The sequence below is a fragment of the Falco peregrinus genome, chromosome 8 (assembly GCF_023634155.1).
Source record: "Falco peregrinus isolate bFalPer1 chromosome 8, bFalPer1.pri, whole genome shotgun sequence".
NCBI lineage: Eukaryota > Metazoa > Chordata > Aves > Falconiformes > Falconidae > Falco > Falco peregrinus.
Window position 1 is genome coordinate 65,398,956 of NC_073728.1, and position 15,291 is coordinate 65,414,246.

The 15,291-nt window shown below is 44.2% G+C and overlaps 1 protein-coding gene across 4 annotated transcripts in view; it reads right to left on the reverse strand.

Moving 5' to 3' along the window:
- KCTD16 (potassium channel tetramerization domain containing 16) overlaps positions 1 to 15,291 on the reverse strand; it is a 94,611-nt gene that overhangs the window by 76,445 nt on the left and 2,875 nt on the right. Inside the window, exons 1-2 of one of the 4 annotated variants that reach the window (XM_027781285.2) lie at positions 10,712 to 11,567; positions 9,007 to 10,145 (exon numbers count right to left, since the gene is read on the reverse strand). In XM_027781285.2, the coding sequence (XP_027637086.1) occupies positions 9,007 to 9,838 (832 nt within the window). In that variant the 5' untranslated portion in view covers positions 9,839 to 10,145; positions 10,712 to 11,567. Of the gene's footprint in view, positions 1 to 9,006; positions 10,146 to 10,428; positions 11,568 to 15,291 lie in introns of those variants that run through there. The other 3 variants (XM_055811896.1, XM_005233648.3, XM_027781284.2) reach the window with 3 other exon arrangements.

Sequence of the window (15,291 nt, forward strand, 5' to 3'; positions counted from 1 at the left end):
AACCTCTCTAACCTACAAGTCTTTGGGCTTAACAGGCAATTGAGAGAAAGTCATTCTACCCAATACTGGCAGGACTGACAGAGAAGTAAATTGATCAGAGAAAAGCATTCAGGTTACAGCTCATGATCATGATCAAACCTAAGAGACAAAAGAAACCCAGCTTTCAAGAAATTGTCAGCAACAGGTTTCCCATAGTGACCTCTCAAGAAAACCCAGCTGTACCTAAATAAAGTACTTTAAATATATTTGCTATGTCAAACAAGGAAGTATCTTCTGTAGCAAACCTTTCTAATTAGCCAGACCACATGGGAGCATACACTTTTGCCAGGGTAAGAAGCAGTACAGGGATAATGTGCTCAGAAATGCTTGGCCAGACCTTCAGCTGTGATAGCTGGTGCAGCTCTACTGGGATCAGTAGAGCTTTTGTCATTAACCTGAGCTCCTCTGCCTGTAACTACAAAATTAACAATAGAGGTAATAAATGATACAATAAATATTATTATTTATGCATAAACATTATATTACCACTGACCACTATTGGGCCATTAATTCAGAAACAGAATTCCCTCCTTAATTCTGCAAGAGGACAGTGGTAATTTACACACATACACATAATTATGTTGTAACACCATACCAAACTAAAAGAACCAGGCACATTTTTGAGGACCAGCTCCCTACACTGACTTCGATGATCACCTGAAAACTAAGACAGTAAACCAAAGAAAACCAAAGCCAGCATACTTTAAAAAAAACCCAGCAACTCATCAAATTCCTGCTTACTGAATTTTGCATGTTGGTAGATTAGGAAATTTTAGATCTTCAGTGAAACACCTCATTTTTTTTCAGAATCCCCCGTCTTCTGCTCTGATGCCCAGCTCATTTGCCATATGACCACACACCAAGGCAACAACACTGCAAGAGAAAACTGTTCAAATTTTATATGGAAGCATCCATTACCAATACAGGTGCAATATTTAGTTTTACTGATTATCGGTAATGACATTTTCATATGAGCATGCAAATAGTAAATTTGCAAGATGCCATCTTCACACCCCAGTCTTGGGATTACCCTCTGCAATCCTTCTGGTCCTTTGTGGAATGAAATGTTGGACTTCCCCAAACTACCAGTGAAACCTCTGAGCTGAGAAAAAAATCAGTAAAATTCCCTTTGTAGGAGTACAAATAAACATTTTTTTCAAGCTCTTTGATGGCATGCTTTTTGCTCACTCAAGCTTTGCTCTGGGTTTTTGGCTTTGAGAATATTTAAGGTGCAAAATTCGGTCAAAATCAGCATGTTCCACTGGGTTCTATTTCAGCCTGATTTAATTCTGGTGTAAAAATATACTCTGATTCAGTTTGATGGAAATTCAGTCTGAAGTCTTGAAATAAATCTCCTCCAAAATATGCAAAGACAAAATTTTTCCTTTAAATTTGGCTTTCAGGCCCTGGCCAAAGACTAATGCCCAAACAGCAGGACTGTATCTCCATTCCCACCTGCAGTCCAGCTCGAAGCTCTGAGCTCATCATTAGGGCTGTTACTCACTCCAAAGTTATTCTGTTCTTCTAGAAATGCACAACAAAACTCAGGTTAATTTCCCTGTTTGAAATAAAAGGTTTGGGAATGTTGTAGTCTTTTTCCAACAAACTCCAGAGCCCAGTGTCCGGAGCACAGTTACAGAGATTTTCACATGTAGACTTTCAAGGAGTTTTTCAGGACAGATTGCAAATCAGGATGACCAGGGTTCTCTTCACTGTATTTTTGGTAGAGGAAATTTTTAGCTGCCTTAGCAGCTAGTCAATGAGCTCCTATAAATCACTAATTACTTTGTAGTAGATTCAGAAGCAGCACTGGAAAATTTTTAACACTAGTGATTTATTAACCAGCTTCCTAAGTCCAACTGGTTATCACAGCTGCAGAGGGCTCACACCAGCTTACAGATGGAAAGGCATTTCACATGACTGATAGTCAACAGAAAGCGGTCAACAGGATCACAAAAAAAGCTTATACCCTACTATTGAAATATAAAAAGTATTCTCACAATTCTAGACTTCTCGCTTTCCTTTAAATATTATTAGAAAACTAATTTAACAAGCTAATTTGGGAAAATGAGGAAAAACAGGCTACAGAGTACTCTGATTGCCCCAAACACTGCTGTTCATTCTCTAGTTTATTCACCCAGATTCTACTAGCAGAGATAATACCAAGGGACATTCTTTCCAAAAGAAGAGTCCAAAGTTCCTAGGAAGGCCATACTAAAGGCCATTAGCACAGAAATAACACCAGCGTCCTACACTGAACCCGAAGGGAGACATTATCCTATGCACTACGCTTTTATATTGCATATTAGTCATGACTCTTTATGGACTTAAGAGGCATTGCAGGTGTTCAGCACTTCCCAGCCATCAGAATAACATGCTCCATCAGATTTGAAGTTTAAGCTCCACTGTTCCCTAAGCACTTGGGTCAATGTTAGAAGGCACAATAATAGCAGCAATGTTTTACTTTTTATGTATTCCATATTTAATATTTAATGTATTCCAGTATCAACTTGAGCACATCTTCAGGAAGTAGCAGGGGGAAATTACTCAAGCCGGATTCTGTGGTCTTGTCAGCTCATTCACTGTTATGCCTTAGTGACAGTTTAAGCAATTCCACCAAGACAAAGTCACTTCGGTCAATCTTTTTCTTTTACAAAAAATACAGTACTGAGCAAGTTTCATAAAAGGTTGCTCTTACTCTTTGCAAACATGTAATTTAGATTTTGCTTCTTGTCTCCATATTTACTGTATGTTAGCCTTGAACTTGAAAAACTGGGGGGGGGAGGGGCTGGGAAGAAACAGAAAATGTTGTGTTTACAAATTTAAACAAATCCAGGATGGCTGGACAGAAAAAAAATGCAACCTGCTCCAAGGAAGTGTTTGTCTGTGTGTACAATATGTTGCTGATATTCACTGAACAGCAAATATCTGTGTTATGTTTTCTTATTTACATTCCTTTGCTCTTTCTGATTTTGTTTTCCTAAGAACTACAACTATATTTCAGCAAGTTTTAAACAAGGCCAGACCTCACCAGGCTGAATAAACCTGCAGCAAACCAGGTGGCAGGAGCCATTCCACGCTGCTTCGCTGCCCTCCCAGGGCAGCAGACCAGGCATTCCCTGTTTCCACACCTCCCCAGGACACCAGCCCGGGAATATCTCACTGGTGCACATCTATTTTTATTAGAGCAAAACCCTCCTCTGATCAGCCTACTGAAACAGTGCTGTGGGACCTCACGTGCACTGTTCCTGGAAAACATCCAGCTCAAGACTGCAGTTTAAAATACATTTATTTATTTATTTATTTATTTACTTTCGCCCAAATGCCAGCCCTCCTTGGTTAATCCTTCAGTCGTTACAGTCTCTTTCCGGATCACAGAGCAGCAGCAGCGATGCAAGCTTCACAAATGAGGTTCTGCCTCCAGCCCATTACCTGTTGGTCCTGCAGCAGCAGAAGTGGTGGCCAGGCACAGCGAGGATGCGACCACAGCCTGTGCATGCCACCAGGCCCTCAATTTGCTGAAGCCAGCATGAATATTTCCATTCCTTCCCTGATACCTGCACTGCACAAAGCACACACAGCCCTTCTGACAGCTCGGAAAGGGAGGGAAGTTGCAAACACCAGACCAAACCCCTCTCAACCTCTTCAGGCAGTGCTCATTTTATGTCCTGAACTCACAAACCCCCTTCCACCACAGAGACCTCCACAGACACAGGACAGAGGGGTAAGAATTTTCCTTGGTGGGATATCTGTCTAGTTGCTACACGGGTGCTGTGACAGAGGGAGGATTTGCATTGCTAAGTGGTATTTTGGAGCAGCAAAGTAACAGACCTGTACACTGATGATAAACATCTCTCTCAAACATTCAAGTCAATGAAGATCATACTCAAAGGGCTATGAGATAACTAGCCATGCTGTGAATACTGGAGAGAGACAAAGGCCAGTACCCAAAAGCCATGCTTGTCATTTCCTGAACATCACTGTTCATACATTGTTAGGATGAACTCCGTGTCCTATAACCAACCAACTTTTTTACCAAATTTTGTTTCAGATATCCATTGAGCTGGAGATTCTTACACTAATCTAACAATCAGATTTGACCATATTGATTTCCAATAAATAATAGCATTTTTCAGCTATGGACTAACTAGTCAAAAACTCTGGAGGTTTTTCAGCCTGCCATAACAAACTGGAAAAAAATCAACTGCCACTCAAGTCTGACCAAAAAAGCTCAGAACAAGGTCCTTCTGACATGAATATGCTAACAGACTTGGCTGGTGACAGCCCCATCACCTGCAAACGATCATCCTTGTGAGAGAGAGTTTTGTATGGCAGGATGGACCAGAGTCATTGATGATGACAATAATTACCTGGAAATACAAACACCTCCTCTCAACAGGAAAGGAAGCTTGCAGTATTCATTGGATTAGACTTTTTTTTGTTATCTTTTGGGTCATTTTGATCTTCACTGATTTAAAACCAGACAGAACCAACTACTAGGACATATGACAGTCTTACTTTAAAGAGGGAAAATGATATTCCTCTTCCACATCTTACCAGTGCAGGTGTCAATGTGCAAGAGCATTCAGTTTTGTCAGTCAAATTTCTGCCACACAATTAATTTATGAGTCAGTGGTATGTATATCAGTTTGGGATCTTTTAGCTCTGTTCACACATACAGAGTGATGGGTCACAGCTGGCTGCATTAATCCCAAGTAGATCATCTTGTACAAAGGATGTGATGATTATCCCAACATGTCCGATAAACAGCCATCACAGCGCATTCACAAAGGGTATCACCTGGCATTTCTCCTCCCTCCTGCACATCCCCACCCAAGAGGATTCATCTGTTTACTCCAGGATAATCTGAAACCTGCTTCACAAACATTTCTGCATACCCCCTGACTACCAGCAACTGAAAAGCACACCCAGCCAGCACCTTCTTGAAAGAGTAAGGTGAGGCAACCAAAATTTACAAATGTCACTAGAGAGAGCAGAGGCAGCACATGTCCTTCAGGAGCAAGAGCCTTGTTAATTTTTGGCTTTCAGAGCCACAGTGCTAGGAATGTCTCATGGCTTCCTTTGAACATCTGCAGGTGCTTGAGCTGCTCCACATGTGCAGATGTGAAGAGGGACAGAGCAAGGCAAGGCTTATGCAAATCATACTGATTGTCCTGATTTTCTCATGCTTGCTCAGACTTTGAAGCATGGCCTTAGGAAGGGCACGGACAGTCATCTGTCTAAATCCCTGTATTCTTTTCTGCTAGAGAACTTGAAGGAGCATTTGTCAACCCCTCTCCACCTGCTTGTTGCGAGAAAACATTTGGGTTAAACTGAAGGCTTGATATAGCTAACAAATTCTCCCTCACTGTGTCGTGGTGTAGTTGTCAGTACACCCATCTTTCCCCTGGTTCTTTGTCTCCAGATTGCATGTGAATTTCCTCTCCTTTTCCTCCATCTGTCCTCCTTCTATATTTGTTTGCTCTTGCCTAGTAGCTCTCCTCACCCCGCACTTTATTGCTCCAGCTGAGCAGAGCGCAACCTGCTCATTGTGGTGCCAGCCGTGCTCCTTGATGGTGCTATGCACAGCTGTGCAGGGAGCCATGAGAGCAAAAGCAAGGGGTCTGATGTGATATATTGGAGGCAAGATCTCCCCTCTGTACAGTGAACTGTTCTAAGAGCCTATCACAGTCTCAGCCACTGACAAGCAGAGAAAGGATGTGGCATCAGGGTTTTGGGGGCAATAGCAATATGCAGACAGAGGCCACCATGTAGTTTTTCCGAATCCCATCCCACCGCCATGTCACTTGGTTCCCAGCTGCTCTGCAGACATGCACACAGCCTACTGTGTTGCTGATCTGCTGTCAGAAGCTAAAGCCTTCTCTGTTTCCAACCTGTTATTTTGCTTTTCTGGCAATCACAACATCCACGTGCAGGACTGTCACCCACAGTCCTAGCAATGCTGCAAGACTGGAATGAGGCACAAAAAGCTGGTTTGTAGGTTATGAGAGGTGGTGAAAAAGAATGGGCTGCTGCCACTGCAAAGTTAGGAATAGGGCCAGGCTAGAAAAGGCTAAGACAGCCCATATGCTGTAACACCCCCCGCCCCACCACAACATGTACCAGATGTTCAAGTGCACACTTTTGATTCATCCCATTGTAAAGGTTGAAAACGTGTAAAAATGAAGATCAAAGCACAGGCTATCACCCTCTTCAAAAATGGGAGCGTTTGGAGATGAGGTTTTACTTTAAGATCATCAAAACAACAGGGAGGGGTGAAACCCACAAAATCGCTCAAGTCAGAAATCCAGTTTTAGCCAGCATAACATTTAAGTAAACATCTCTGACATAAAAGAAACAGGAGGAAAAGAAAATGTATGAGTAGAACCTCACTTCTTTCCTCAGCTCATACCCCACCTGTGAGCAGGAGCCAGGCTGTGACTCCCGCCTACCCACCACACAGGAACTGTGTTTCAAAAAACTGTTTAATTGTGGCTCTAACACAGCAACACAGCCCGTCTCCAAACCCTCCTTTGCATCAGCCTATTTGAAACTGGAGTGGAGCCCAGCTGCGCTCCAAGGATTGCACTGTCATCGCGAGTGCCGGCTTTGCAGCCCATCTTGCCACCCACTCAGCAAAACAGCTGCACGTTTGCTGTACTGGATGCTTTCCGTGTGCCCTGCATTTTGGGAAAACCTCCTCCACATAGAACATGAATCTCCTATTAGCCTTAATGGTACCTGCATGTGAACAAGGGGAGAAAACATCATGCAATATTAATCATGTAATTCTGTTAATAGCACACACTGTACCCATGTGGGTAGCTGCACAGTTTACACCCTTTTCAGGCCATCTGATCTACTCACACATCAAGAATGTTCTTTATCTTTGCTCCAACCACAGGCATTTACTACTACTGAGTACTATTTGGAGTACAATGTATTTGGTGTATCAAAAAAAACATTCCTCCCTCTATTCTTCCTCCTTTGGAAGTAATCATCTTTTCCCAGCTCTGAAGAGTCCTTCCAGCTGTGCATTTCACAGGAGCTACTAAGTGGCTCCACAAAGACCACCTCTGCAACTGCCTAACCAGTTGTATTAGACACCTCCCATGTTTAGGCCCATCAACCTGATCACAACAGCTTGATGAATTAATGCTTATATAGACACAGTTGGCAGCTTCTAATTAAATAATTATGGCTAAGCAGCTGCAGAGAAGTTGTAATGTTCCACTAGAAAGCCAGATGTCAGTTTTACTGGTCCTCAAAGTTTCAAATGAAATGATTTTTGGAAATTCAGAATGAAATGATTTTAGGAGATTTGGAAAGAGCGTTCTTTTGCTCCAGGTGAATTCTGTAGATATCATGCCTGCTTTCAGGTTGACTGGGTGCATCTTGGTACCTAACTCTAGCCATAGTGATGTGGAAGCAATGAGCAATCCTTGAAGATAAAAATTCAAATAATATGAAAATCAGGAGTCTGTGTTTGCTAATTCATGCAAAACCTACATTCATCCTCTCTTCAATTAGAAAATAAGGAACTTACATTTTTTATGATTTTAAATATAAATGCAAACACAATTTATTTGAATCCATTCCTTTAACTACATTGATTCTCCTCCTATAACTAGTACAAGGCACTATGATTTCAAACAGAGGAAGCCTAATAATAGAAATCATCCATCCCTGTTGGAATCTAAGCAGATCCATGACCTTAGAAACGTTTTGCTAAGAAATCCAGCTAGAAAACTAATTTTAAGTAAATCTATGCATGTCAAAAATACAGATGGCTTTTCAGAATGCTAACTTAAGCATCATTACATAAGCAGATTAGGGCTGCCTGTTGAGCCCAGACACAAGAGTAGATGGCGCTGAATCCAGTATTACACACAAACTATGCACTTCCTGATACATCTTTCATCTAAAACTTTTTGTCAGCTCTCCACGTGACTAAGCCTGCTAACTGTAAGCACCACACACAGGGCAGCAGGTCTGCCAGCAAAGCACTGGCCTTCTCTGAGCCCTGCTGTCCAAAGCAGCAGCTGGCTAAAGCCTTTTTCTACAAATGGACTTGGGAAATGTTCCATCCTTCATGTTCTTGAAATGGAAATGGAACAAAAACAGTCCCATGAATCTCTCCAACATTTAAGCACAGGAGTTGTGGAATTATTTTCTGATACAGAATTACAGAATCAGAATTACTCTCATGTTACCATTGGTAACGGTGCCTCTACCTGAATATCAGCTTAGAAAGTTAATGAGCCTGCTAGAGCTATCCGCTAAAATTACCACAACAGTATGTGATCTGATGCAATTGTGGGAAGCAGGGCAGATACTTCTCATTATGAGGACGGTTTGTTTCTCACAGGCATATTGCATAACAAGCCACAGCAGCGTGCCCCTCTCTGCTCTGAGCCCTCATTTCAGAGCACATCAGCTGGCTCCAAGAAGGCTCCCTGCTGAAAAGCAGCCAGGGGGACAGGATTTTGTTTTCCCTTCACCATGTGTAAGTGTGTCAGGTTTGTTGACAGATGGCTTGGCTGACTGTGCTTGACTATTATCAAGCAGCTATTACCTTTGTAAATTGAATCCCGTTTGAAGACTTTCTGTAATTAAATCTGCAGTGTGTTTGCAAGGCTTATATTGCATCCCGCACATACTCGGAAGCGTGCAAGGCAGTCATATGGCTGCTTTACACAGCCAGAGACATCATCATCTATAAACCACAGAGGTGGGGTGCTTTTGGCAGTCTGTGCTGCCACCTAGCCAAGATCGTGCCATTGAGTTCAGCCTTGCTTTACATTTTGAAAGCTGAAGCTGAAGCGTATCCCCCCAGATCTAAATAAAGCCTTAGTTCGTGGCAGACACAAAACTTGCACTCTCTGTGCTTTGAAAATTGTGGAGTCAACAGAAAAGAGCAGTTTAAACCAGGCAGTTACATTTCCCTCAGAAACGTCTTGTACTTACGGTAGAAGACATATTCAGTGTAGCTGGACCAGACCTTGTCATCTGTGTACTGGTTGACAAAGGAAGCTGTCACTGAGGAGTTACAGGCCACCATGTGGAATCCACACTCAGACAACATGTCGAAAGCCCTCTCCAGGTGCTTGAACTTGAGATAAAACCTGGAGGTATACCTTTCTGGAGCCCTGTCTGGGTCTCTGCTTTCATTCAAACTTTCTCCAAAGACCTCTTTGACCAGAGCAATCCTTCCACAAACCAAAATCCTCGGGACTCTCCTGAATTTGGCATCTGCTTGGCTCTCCCTGCCAATAGTGCACGACCCCCGATACCCAATGGTAATGAATCCCCACTTCCGATCAGGTGGTAAGAGTGATGAGGGTGGGCATATTCTCGTGTCACTGCCTTGGGAGACCTCTTCATAGTCACTGTGGCAATAATCATCAGGGCTTTGCTTGCTGTCATCAGGAGTCAGGAGTTTGACCAAGTCTGGGAGCTGGAAGTACTCAGCCTCCCTCTTGAGCCTTCCCTTCTCTGGGAAGTGGTCAGGCAGAACCACTTGCTTGTCCCTGAGATAGTCCAGAATATAGCGGAAAAGGAAACCATCTCTGTCAATGAAGAATCTTCCCTTGGAGTCCTTGGCCAGATCGTTGGCTGTGTCTCTCTTTGGGGTGAACATTTTCCACAGCAGTGAGTGAGGGGTGCCAACCAAGGTCGAGTGGCGAGTGAAGTAAACCTGGCCACCCACATTTAGCTCCACTACCTCTGGGAAGGAGTGCAGCCCTGTCCCCTGCTCTCGAGGAGGAAGGTAAGTCCTGCAGTTGCCACTTAGAGCCATTGTACTTTAAAACAAAAATCAGCAGCCCAAAGCAGCAGGACTATCAGTCACATCGAAGTGTAGAATAAGGCTCTCAACATTTAGGAGAAACAGGCAGAGAAAGGTGAAGTGAGAAAAGGAAAACAGCCAAAAGGTTTGTTCAAAAAAAATCTGAATTGTTCATGAGTGACAGTGTGGCAGAAGTGGCTTACACCCTAAGCCACAGAGGCTGGAGAGCAATCACTTCATGAAATGCAATCACATCATTAGATCTTCCAACAAAGCCATCAAAATCAAGGTCAAGCCAAGCCTACGGTCAGTCACAGGTCTGTCAAAAGGGAAAACATAAAAAAAGACACCAATTATTCTTCTAAGCATCACAGAAGCTGCAACAGAAAAAAGCAGACCAGTTTAGAAAGCCAAGACAGATTTTTTGCTATAAAGCGGTTTTGGTTTTTTTTTTTTGCAAGTTCTACACTTGTTTTTCACAAGTACTTATCAATGGAAGGACTACATATGAATCCATGGTTTAAAAGAAAAAACATACTTCGTCTTTAACAAAACATCTCATTTAGACATGCACATGAGGGAACAAGAACAGCGAGTCTTACCTTGGTTACAATGAATGCATAGCTCTTGTAAAGGAAAGCAAAATTTCAAGACACCCAGCACACACATACAGGCACACAGAGTCCAGTTAGTATGAAATCCAATCCCAGCAAGGGACAGCAAAGGCAAGAAAAGTGCTCTTAAACATCCATGTAGATCTCAAGAGTTAAACCGAGTCACAGGAAAGTTAACCGTGGTAGGTGATGAGAGGAACTGATACATACAGCATAACAGGGGAGAAGAAAAAAAACAAAACAACAACAACAAAAAAACCCCACAACCTACAAAAACAAACCAAAACCACAACAAAGCCCCCGAATAAATCCGGCGGGGTGCCGTGAGCGCGGGCCAGGGGAGCGCAGGGTGCGCGTTCTGGCCGGCGCAGATGACTTGCAGAAACCCCGCAGCCTGTGCTAAGGGCTGACGAGCTCCGGCGGCTCCCGCGGCGGCGGGCACCCGGGCAGCGCCGCCGGCGGCACACCCATATCCCCGCCGGGGCCGCCGCCGGGGCCCGGGCGCTGCGGGGCCGCCCCGCTCCGCTCCGCCCCGCTGCGCCAGGCCGGGCCGTGGGGCCGCTTCCGCGCCCCTGCGCCGCGCTGCGCGGCTCTGCTCAGCGGCGCGGGGCCGGGAGCGCGGAGGGCGATGCCGATTGCATCATCTTAAAGGAGTCGGGCTGGGATGGGCGCCCGCGCCCCGGGCCGGGGCAGCACCGCGGACAGCGGCAGCACCGGGGCCGTTGACGGGGGGCCGGGCGCCGCCGCCCGCCCCACTCGAGTTCGGGTAAAGTTCCTCCCCGCTCCGTTCCTCTCCGTCCCCCTCCGGTCGGCAGCGCCCGTCCCCTGCCCGCCCGCCGCCGAAACGTGCCTTTCCCGGCTCCGCGCTGACACGGCGGTGGCTTCAGCCGGCGAGGCGGGCGGGCAGGGCGGGAGCGCCCGGCGGATGAGGGCTGCCGGCGCGCACGCCCGTGGCTGTCAGGCAGGACCGTGGTTTTATCACGCTGCCGGCACTCCTCATCTCCCCAGCAGCGACCCAGAAGGGGCCCGAGCCGGCAGGGAGGGAGGAGAGGGGAGCCCGGCGAGGCGCGGCGCGGCAGGAGCGGTCCCGCGCCCACTTTATTTGCGGGGCCTTTAACGGCGGAGGGGGAAGCAGCGGCCGCGGCTCCGTGCCCGCCCCGCGCTGCCCGCGGCCGTGGGCGCGCCGGCACCGCCACCTCGCGTCCGCCACCGCGCAGGATCGTCCCGGCTGCTCTCACAGGGTCAAGCGCTGCTGGAAAAGGGGAGCTGGATGGTACCGGGGCCAGGGGGGCTTGCTGCTGGGTGCGGGCTGCGGGCCGGTACATCGGACGTTAAGCACGTGCTTCGGGTTCCATAAGCACGGCACAAAACGACGGCTGAAACTGAGCCGTGGAGCTGCTTGAATGGCTCACCAAAATCCCAGCCGCGACTAGCACCGACCACATCTCACAACTGGGCATGCAGCCGTAACAGGGAAGTCCACCTCTGTGCCCAGCACACATCAGTGCTGGGCAAAAATCGGTGACTCAGGATGATAAACATATGATAAAATAAAGCTTTTTATGCTAACATTAGCCAAAACCTGGAGGGGAAGCTTTAAAGTAAAATCGTTGTGCAAGGAAGCCACCACACACAGATAGGTTTTGCTGACTGCAAATACTGCATTCATTTGTATACTCACAGACTTTCCAAATTCAAATCTGAGAGTTGAATACTTAACCAAGCCCTCTATTTTTACCTTAATCAAATCATTAATTTTGAGGCTCCTGAGCCATGGTTCTGTCTCTTACTAATGGATCTGATCTCTAATTTTCAAACCAGCAGGATCTGTTACTGCTACAGAGAATGCTCACTGTATCTCAGAAAGAGAAAAGACAAAGTATTGTGCATCTTCCCTTGCTGTTCTGGTAGCCCAGGTGAAGAAGTGCTTGTCAAGTGCTCCATAACCCTTGCAAGGAGGATTTAAAGGTGTGATGTGAGAACATGTTAACTTAGATGTCTTCATTACTTTTTAAGAGGCTGCTACAGTCAATGCATACGGACTTTAACATCTATGTGGCCAGTCAGATGGAATGATAGCTTCATTTGGGAGTTAAGCTCGCTAGTGCTGCCCCTGTTCAAAGCAAGGAGTATTGCATCAGCTTTTTCAAATAGTTTTGTTATTAATGTTAGTTAATATGTTCTAATGCCATATTGGCAGGGCTTGAAGAATCAATTCACTCTCCCCTGTAAAACCAGATCTTGTTCAAACAAGCATCGAAGCCATTCCTAATCACACACATGATTAAGATCCAAACCACAAAGGCAGGCGGATAAGGATCACCTAAGCAGAAGTTCTGAGAGCCAAGTGAAGACAACGCAGTAAGTCTGATGTGCAGGCACTTAGCTAATAGCATGGTGAAAGAGTGTCTTATAAAAAAACGATTCCTGACAAGCTTCTGTGAAGCACTCTGACATGGATATCATGTGATTAGCAAATACAGAGATATTCAAGCTCTGAGTCTTTTTGAAAAATTATAATCAGAATTGTCCTTTGAAAGGAACAAAAACCTTAGAATTTTAATCACAACAGCTTTATAAGTGCATCTGCACTTTTCAAATAATAAATGAAAAATTCAACACATGCTTTTATTTCTTTACACAGGATGCTCCAATCATTTTACTGTAATGTAATATAACTTCATTTGATGAAATGGCTTCAGTAGTAAAAGCATCACATAATGCTTCCCAGCTAAATATAAGCCATTGGCTAAATCCACAAAAATGCAGCCTGAGAGGAGTGAAACTTAAACATCAGGGCCAAATACACTGGTGACCTAAATGTAAAATATGTGTGTCAGGACCATGCTAAGGTTCTTATGTATTCAACTGCAGAACCAACACAGCTCATCTGAAGAGCAGCTACACTTCTGATGGAAAACGAAAAGCAACATCTATCTAAAGGAAGAGGATGGAAGCATGTTTCAGTTTTAACAGATGCCTACATAACCTTCAATATAGGTAGGGGAAAATTTAGCCCAAGCTTAAATTGTATGTTCCAAAAGTCACAGCAGAACTATGCTTAAACCCAATACACTAATGATGTGACATCATTCACAGGTTTGAGGTCATTCTTTATGACAAAGTGCTAAATTAGCATTCATGTTTTAAGGAAATCATGGGACAACTGACTTCATCAAATTCTGTGGGTGCTAAAACCACGTGTTGTAAAAGAAGCAGCAATGAATGTCAGAAAGAAAGGGTATATTCAGCTAGGTCTGTAGTAGCAATGGTATATATATGTATCACCTTACACCTTGCAGTGTGAATACACAAGCTATAAATACGAATCAAGCCACCCACGCATAATGAGAACTGTCGAAACTCTTTATCAGCTTTTAGCAACACCATGCAGAACTTCAAGGCACTCAGAGAAGTAGCAATTGAATGTAGCACAAACTGAAGCAGTAATGCTGGGAAGAAAAAATACCTAAGTTGGATTTTGGACAGAATATTTCAGCTAAAAAGCCGCACGGAAACTTTCATCACTCTGGGTGATTTTTACACAGTTAAAATAAAAATGTTAAATAGCATAATAGTTAAAACAGGAAGAAGGAAAAACAGTACTTCCAGTTCTGGGCTTATGCTTCCATTTAGAAATTACTTCAAGGTGCCACATAAGGATCCTTAACCACATACGCTGTAATGTTCAGTGCTCCTCAGCAATCTCATATCTAAATACTGAGCTAATGCAATATTTCGCCAGGGCAGAACTCCATCAAGCCACAGACAAGAGCGCAGATTCTGAAAAGGGTGACATGGCAAAGAGAAAAAGAAATGTCTGGCCCCTGTAAATGTGTTAGGCCCAACTCTGGCTTATTTTCAGAGCAACACAACGGAACAGTGGTTTCACTGAAAAGCAGATGCTAGCGCTTCCAGACAAGGCTGCCAATCCAACCTCAATCCATAGCAAAGAACAGTAACAGAGCTCTGGTAGGAATAAATTCCCGGCTTTTACAGAGTTACAGACCTTCAACCCAGACACATTTCTAAAAGGTGTAGATCATTCCTAGAGGGGAGTGCTCTTCACATCACTCAGGTAGCTCCAGCAATGGAGTTCCAAGAAGTGAGCCAGGCAATAAAAAGTACGATATTGAGCTAAAATAACACATTATCCACTGATCCAGCTGTGTGAATTACATACAGTGAAAATCTCTCTGCTGAAATCCAGCACTATGTGTGAATAAGAAGCCCTAACAAATCTTTCACTTTGAAGAAAAAGCATAAAGAAACACTAAATGGCAGAATCTCCCTAACAAAAAGATCTGCTAGCAAGAGTGTGAGTCCCACAAAGTAGGGTTTATTAACAAGCGCATAGTAAAGCATTATACAGATTTGCCCTTGATCTTTTATTCATAACTCAAGTGCATAACGTATTTTCATCCAAAAAAAAAAAAGGCAAATTAGAAGAATAGCTTTCACAGCTGCTCAGCACGTGAGCATGAGCATGGTGCAAGGCAGACAATGCAAATAGAAGACATGACATGTTTTTTCTATCATGTAACAGAGTGTGGACACAGCTTCTGCAAATAAAACTCCATGCTGCTTCTGTCAAACACCAAATCCAAAGCAAATATGTTGTACAAGGTTCTAGGTTTTCAAAAACTGACAGTAAGGGGGAAATATGTTCCACTGATTTAGGTAACAATTATTGTACATCAGATAACATTTCCAACATGAACTGAGACATCCAACACTGACAAATCCTTTAGAATTTAATGGGCACTGTTTAACAAAGCAATCCACTATACAAACAGTCCTGGGGGTATCTGACACTTCAAGAGACCGAGCATGCGCAGGCAGTCAGAGAGA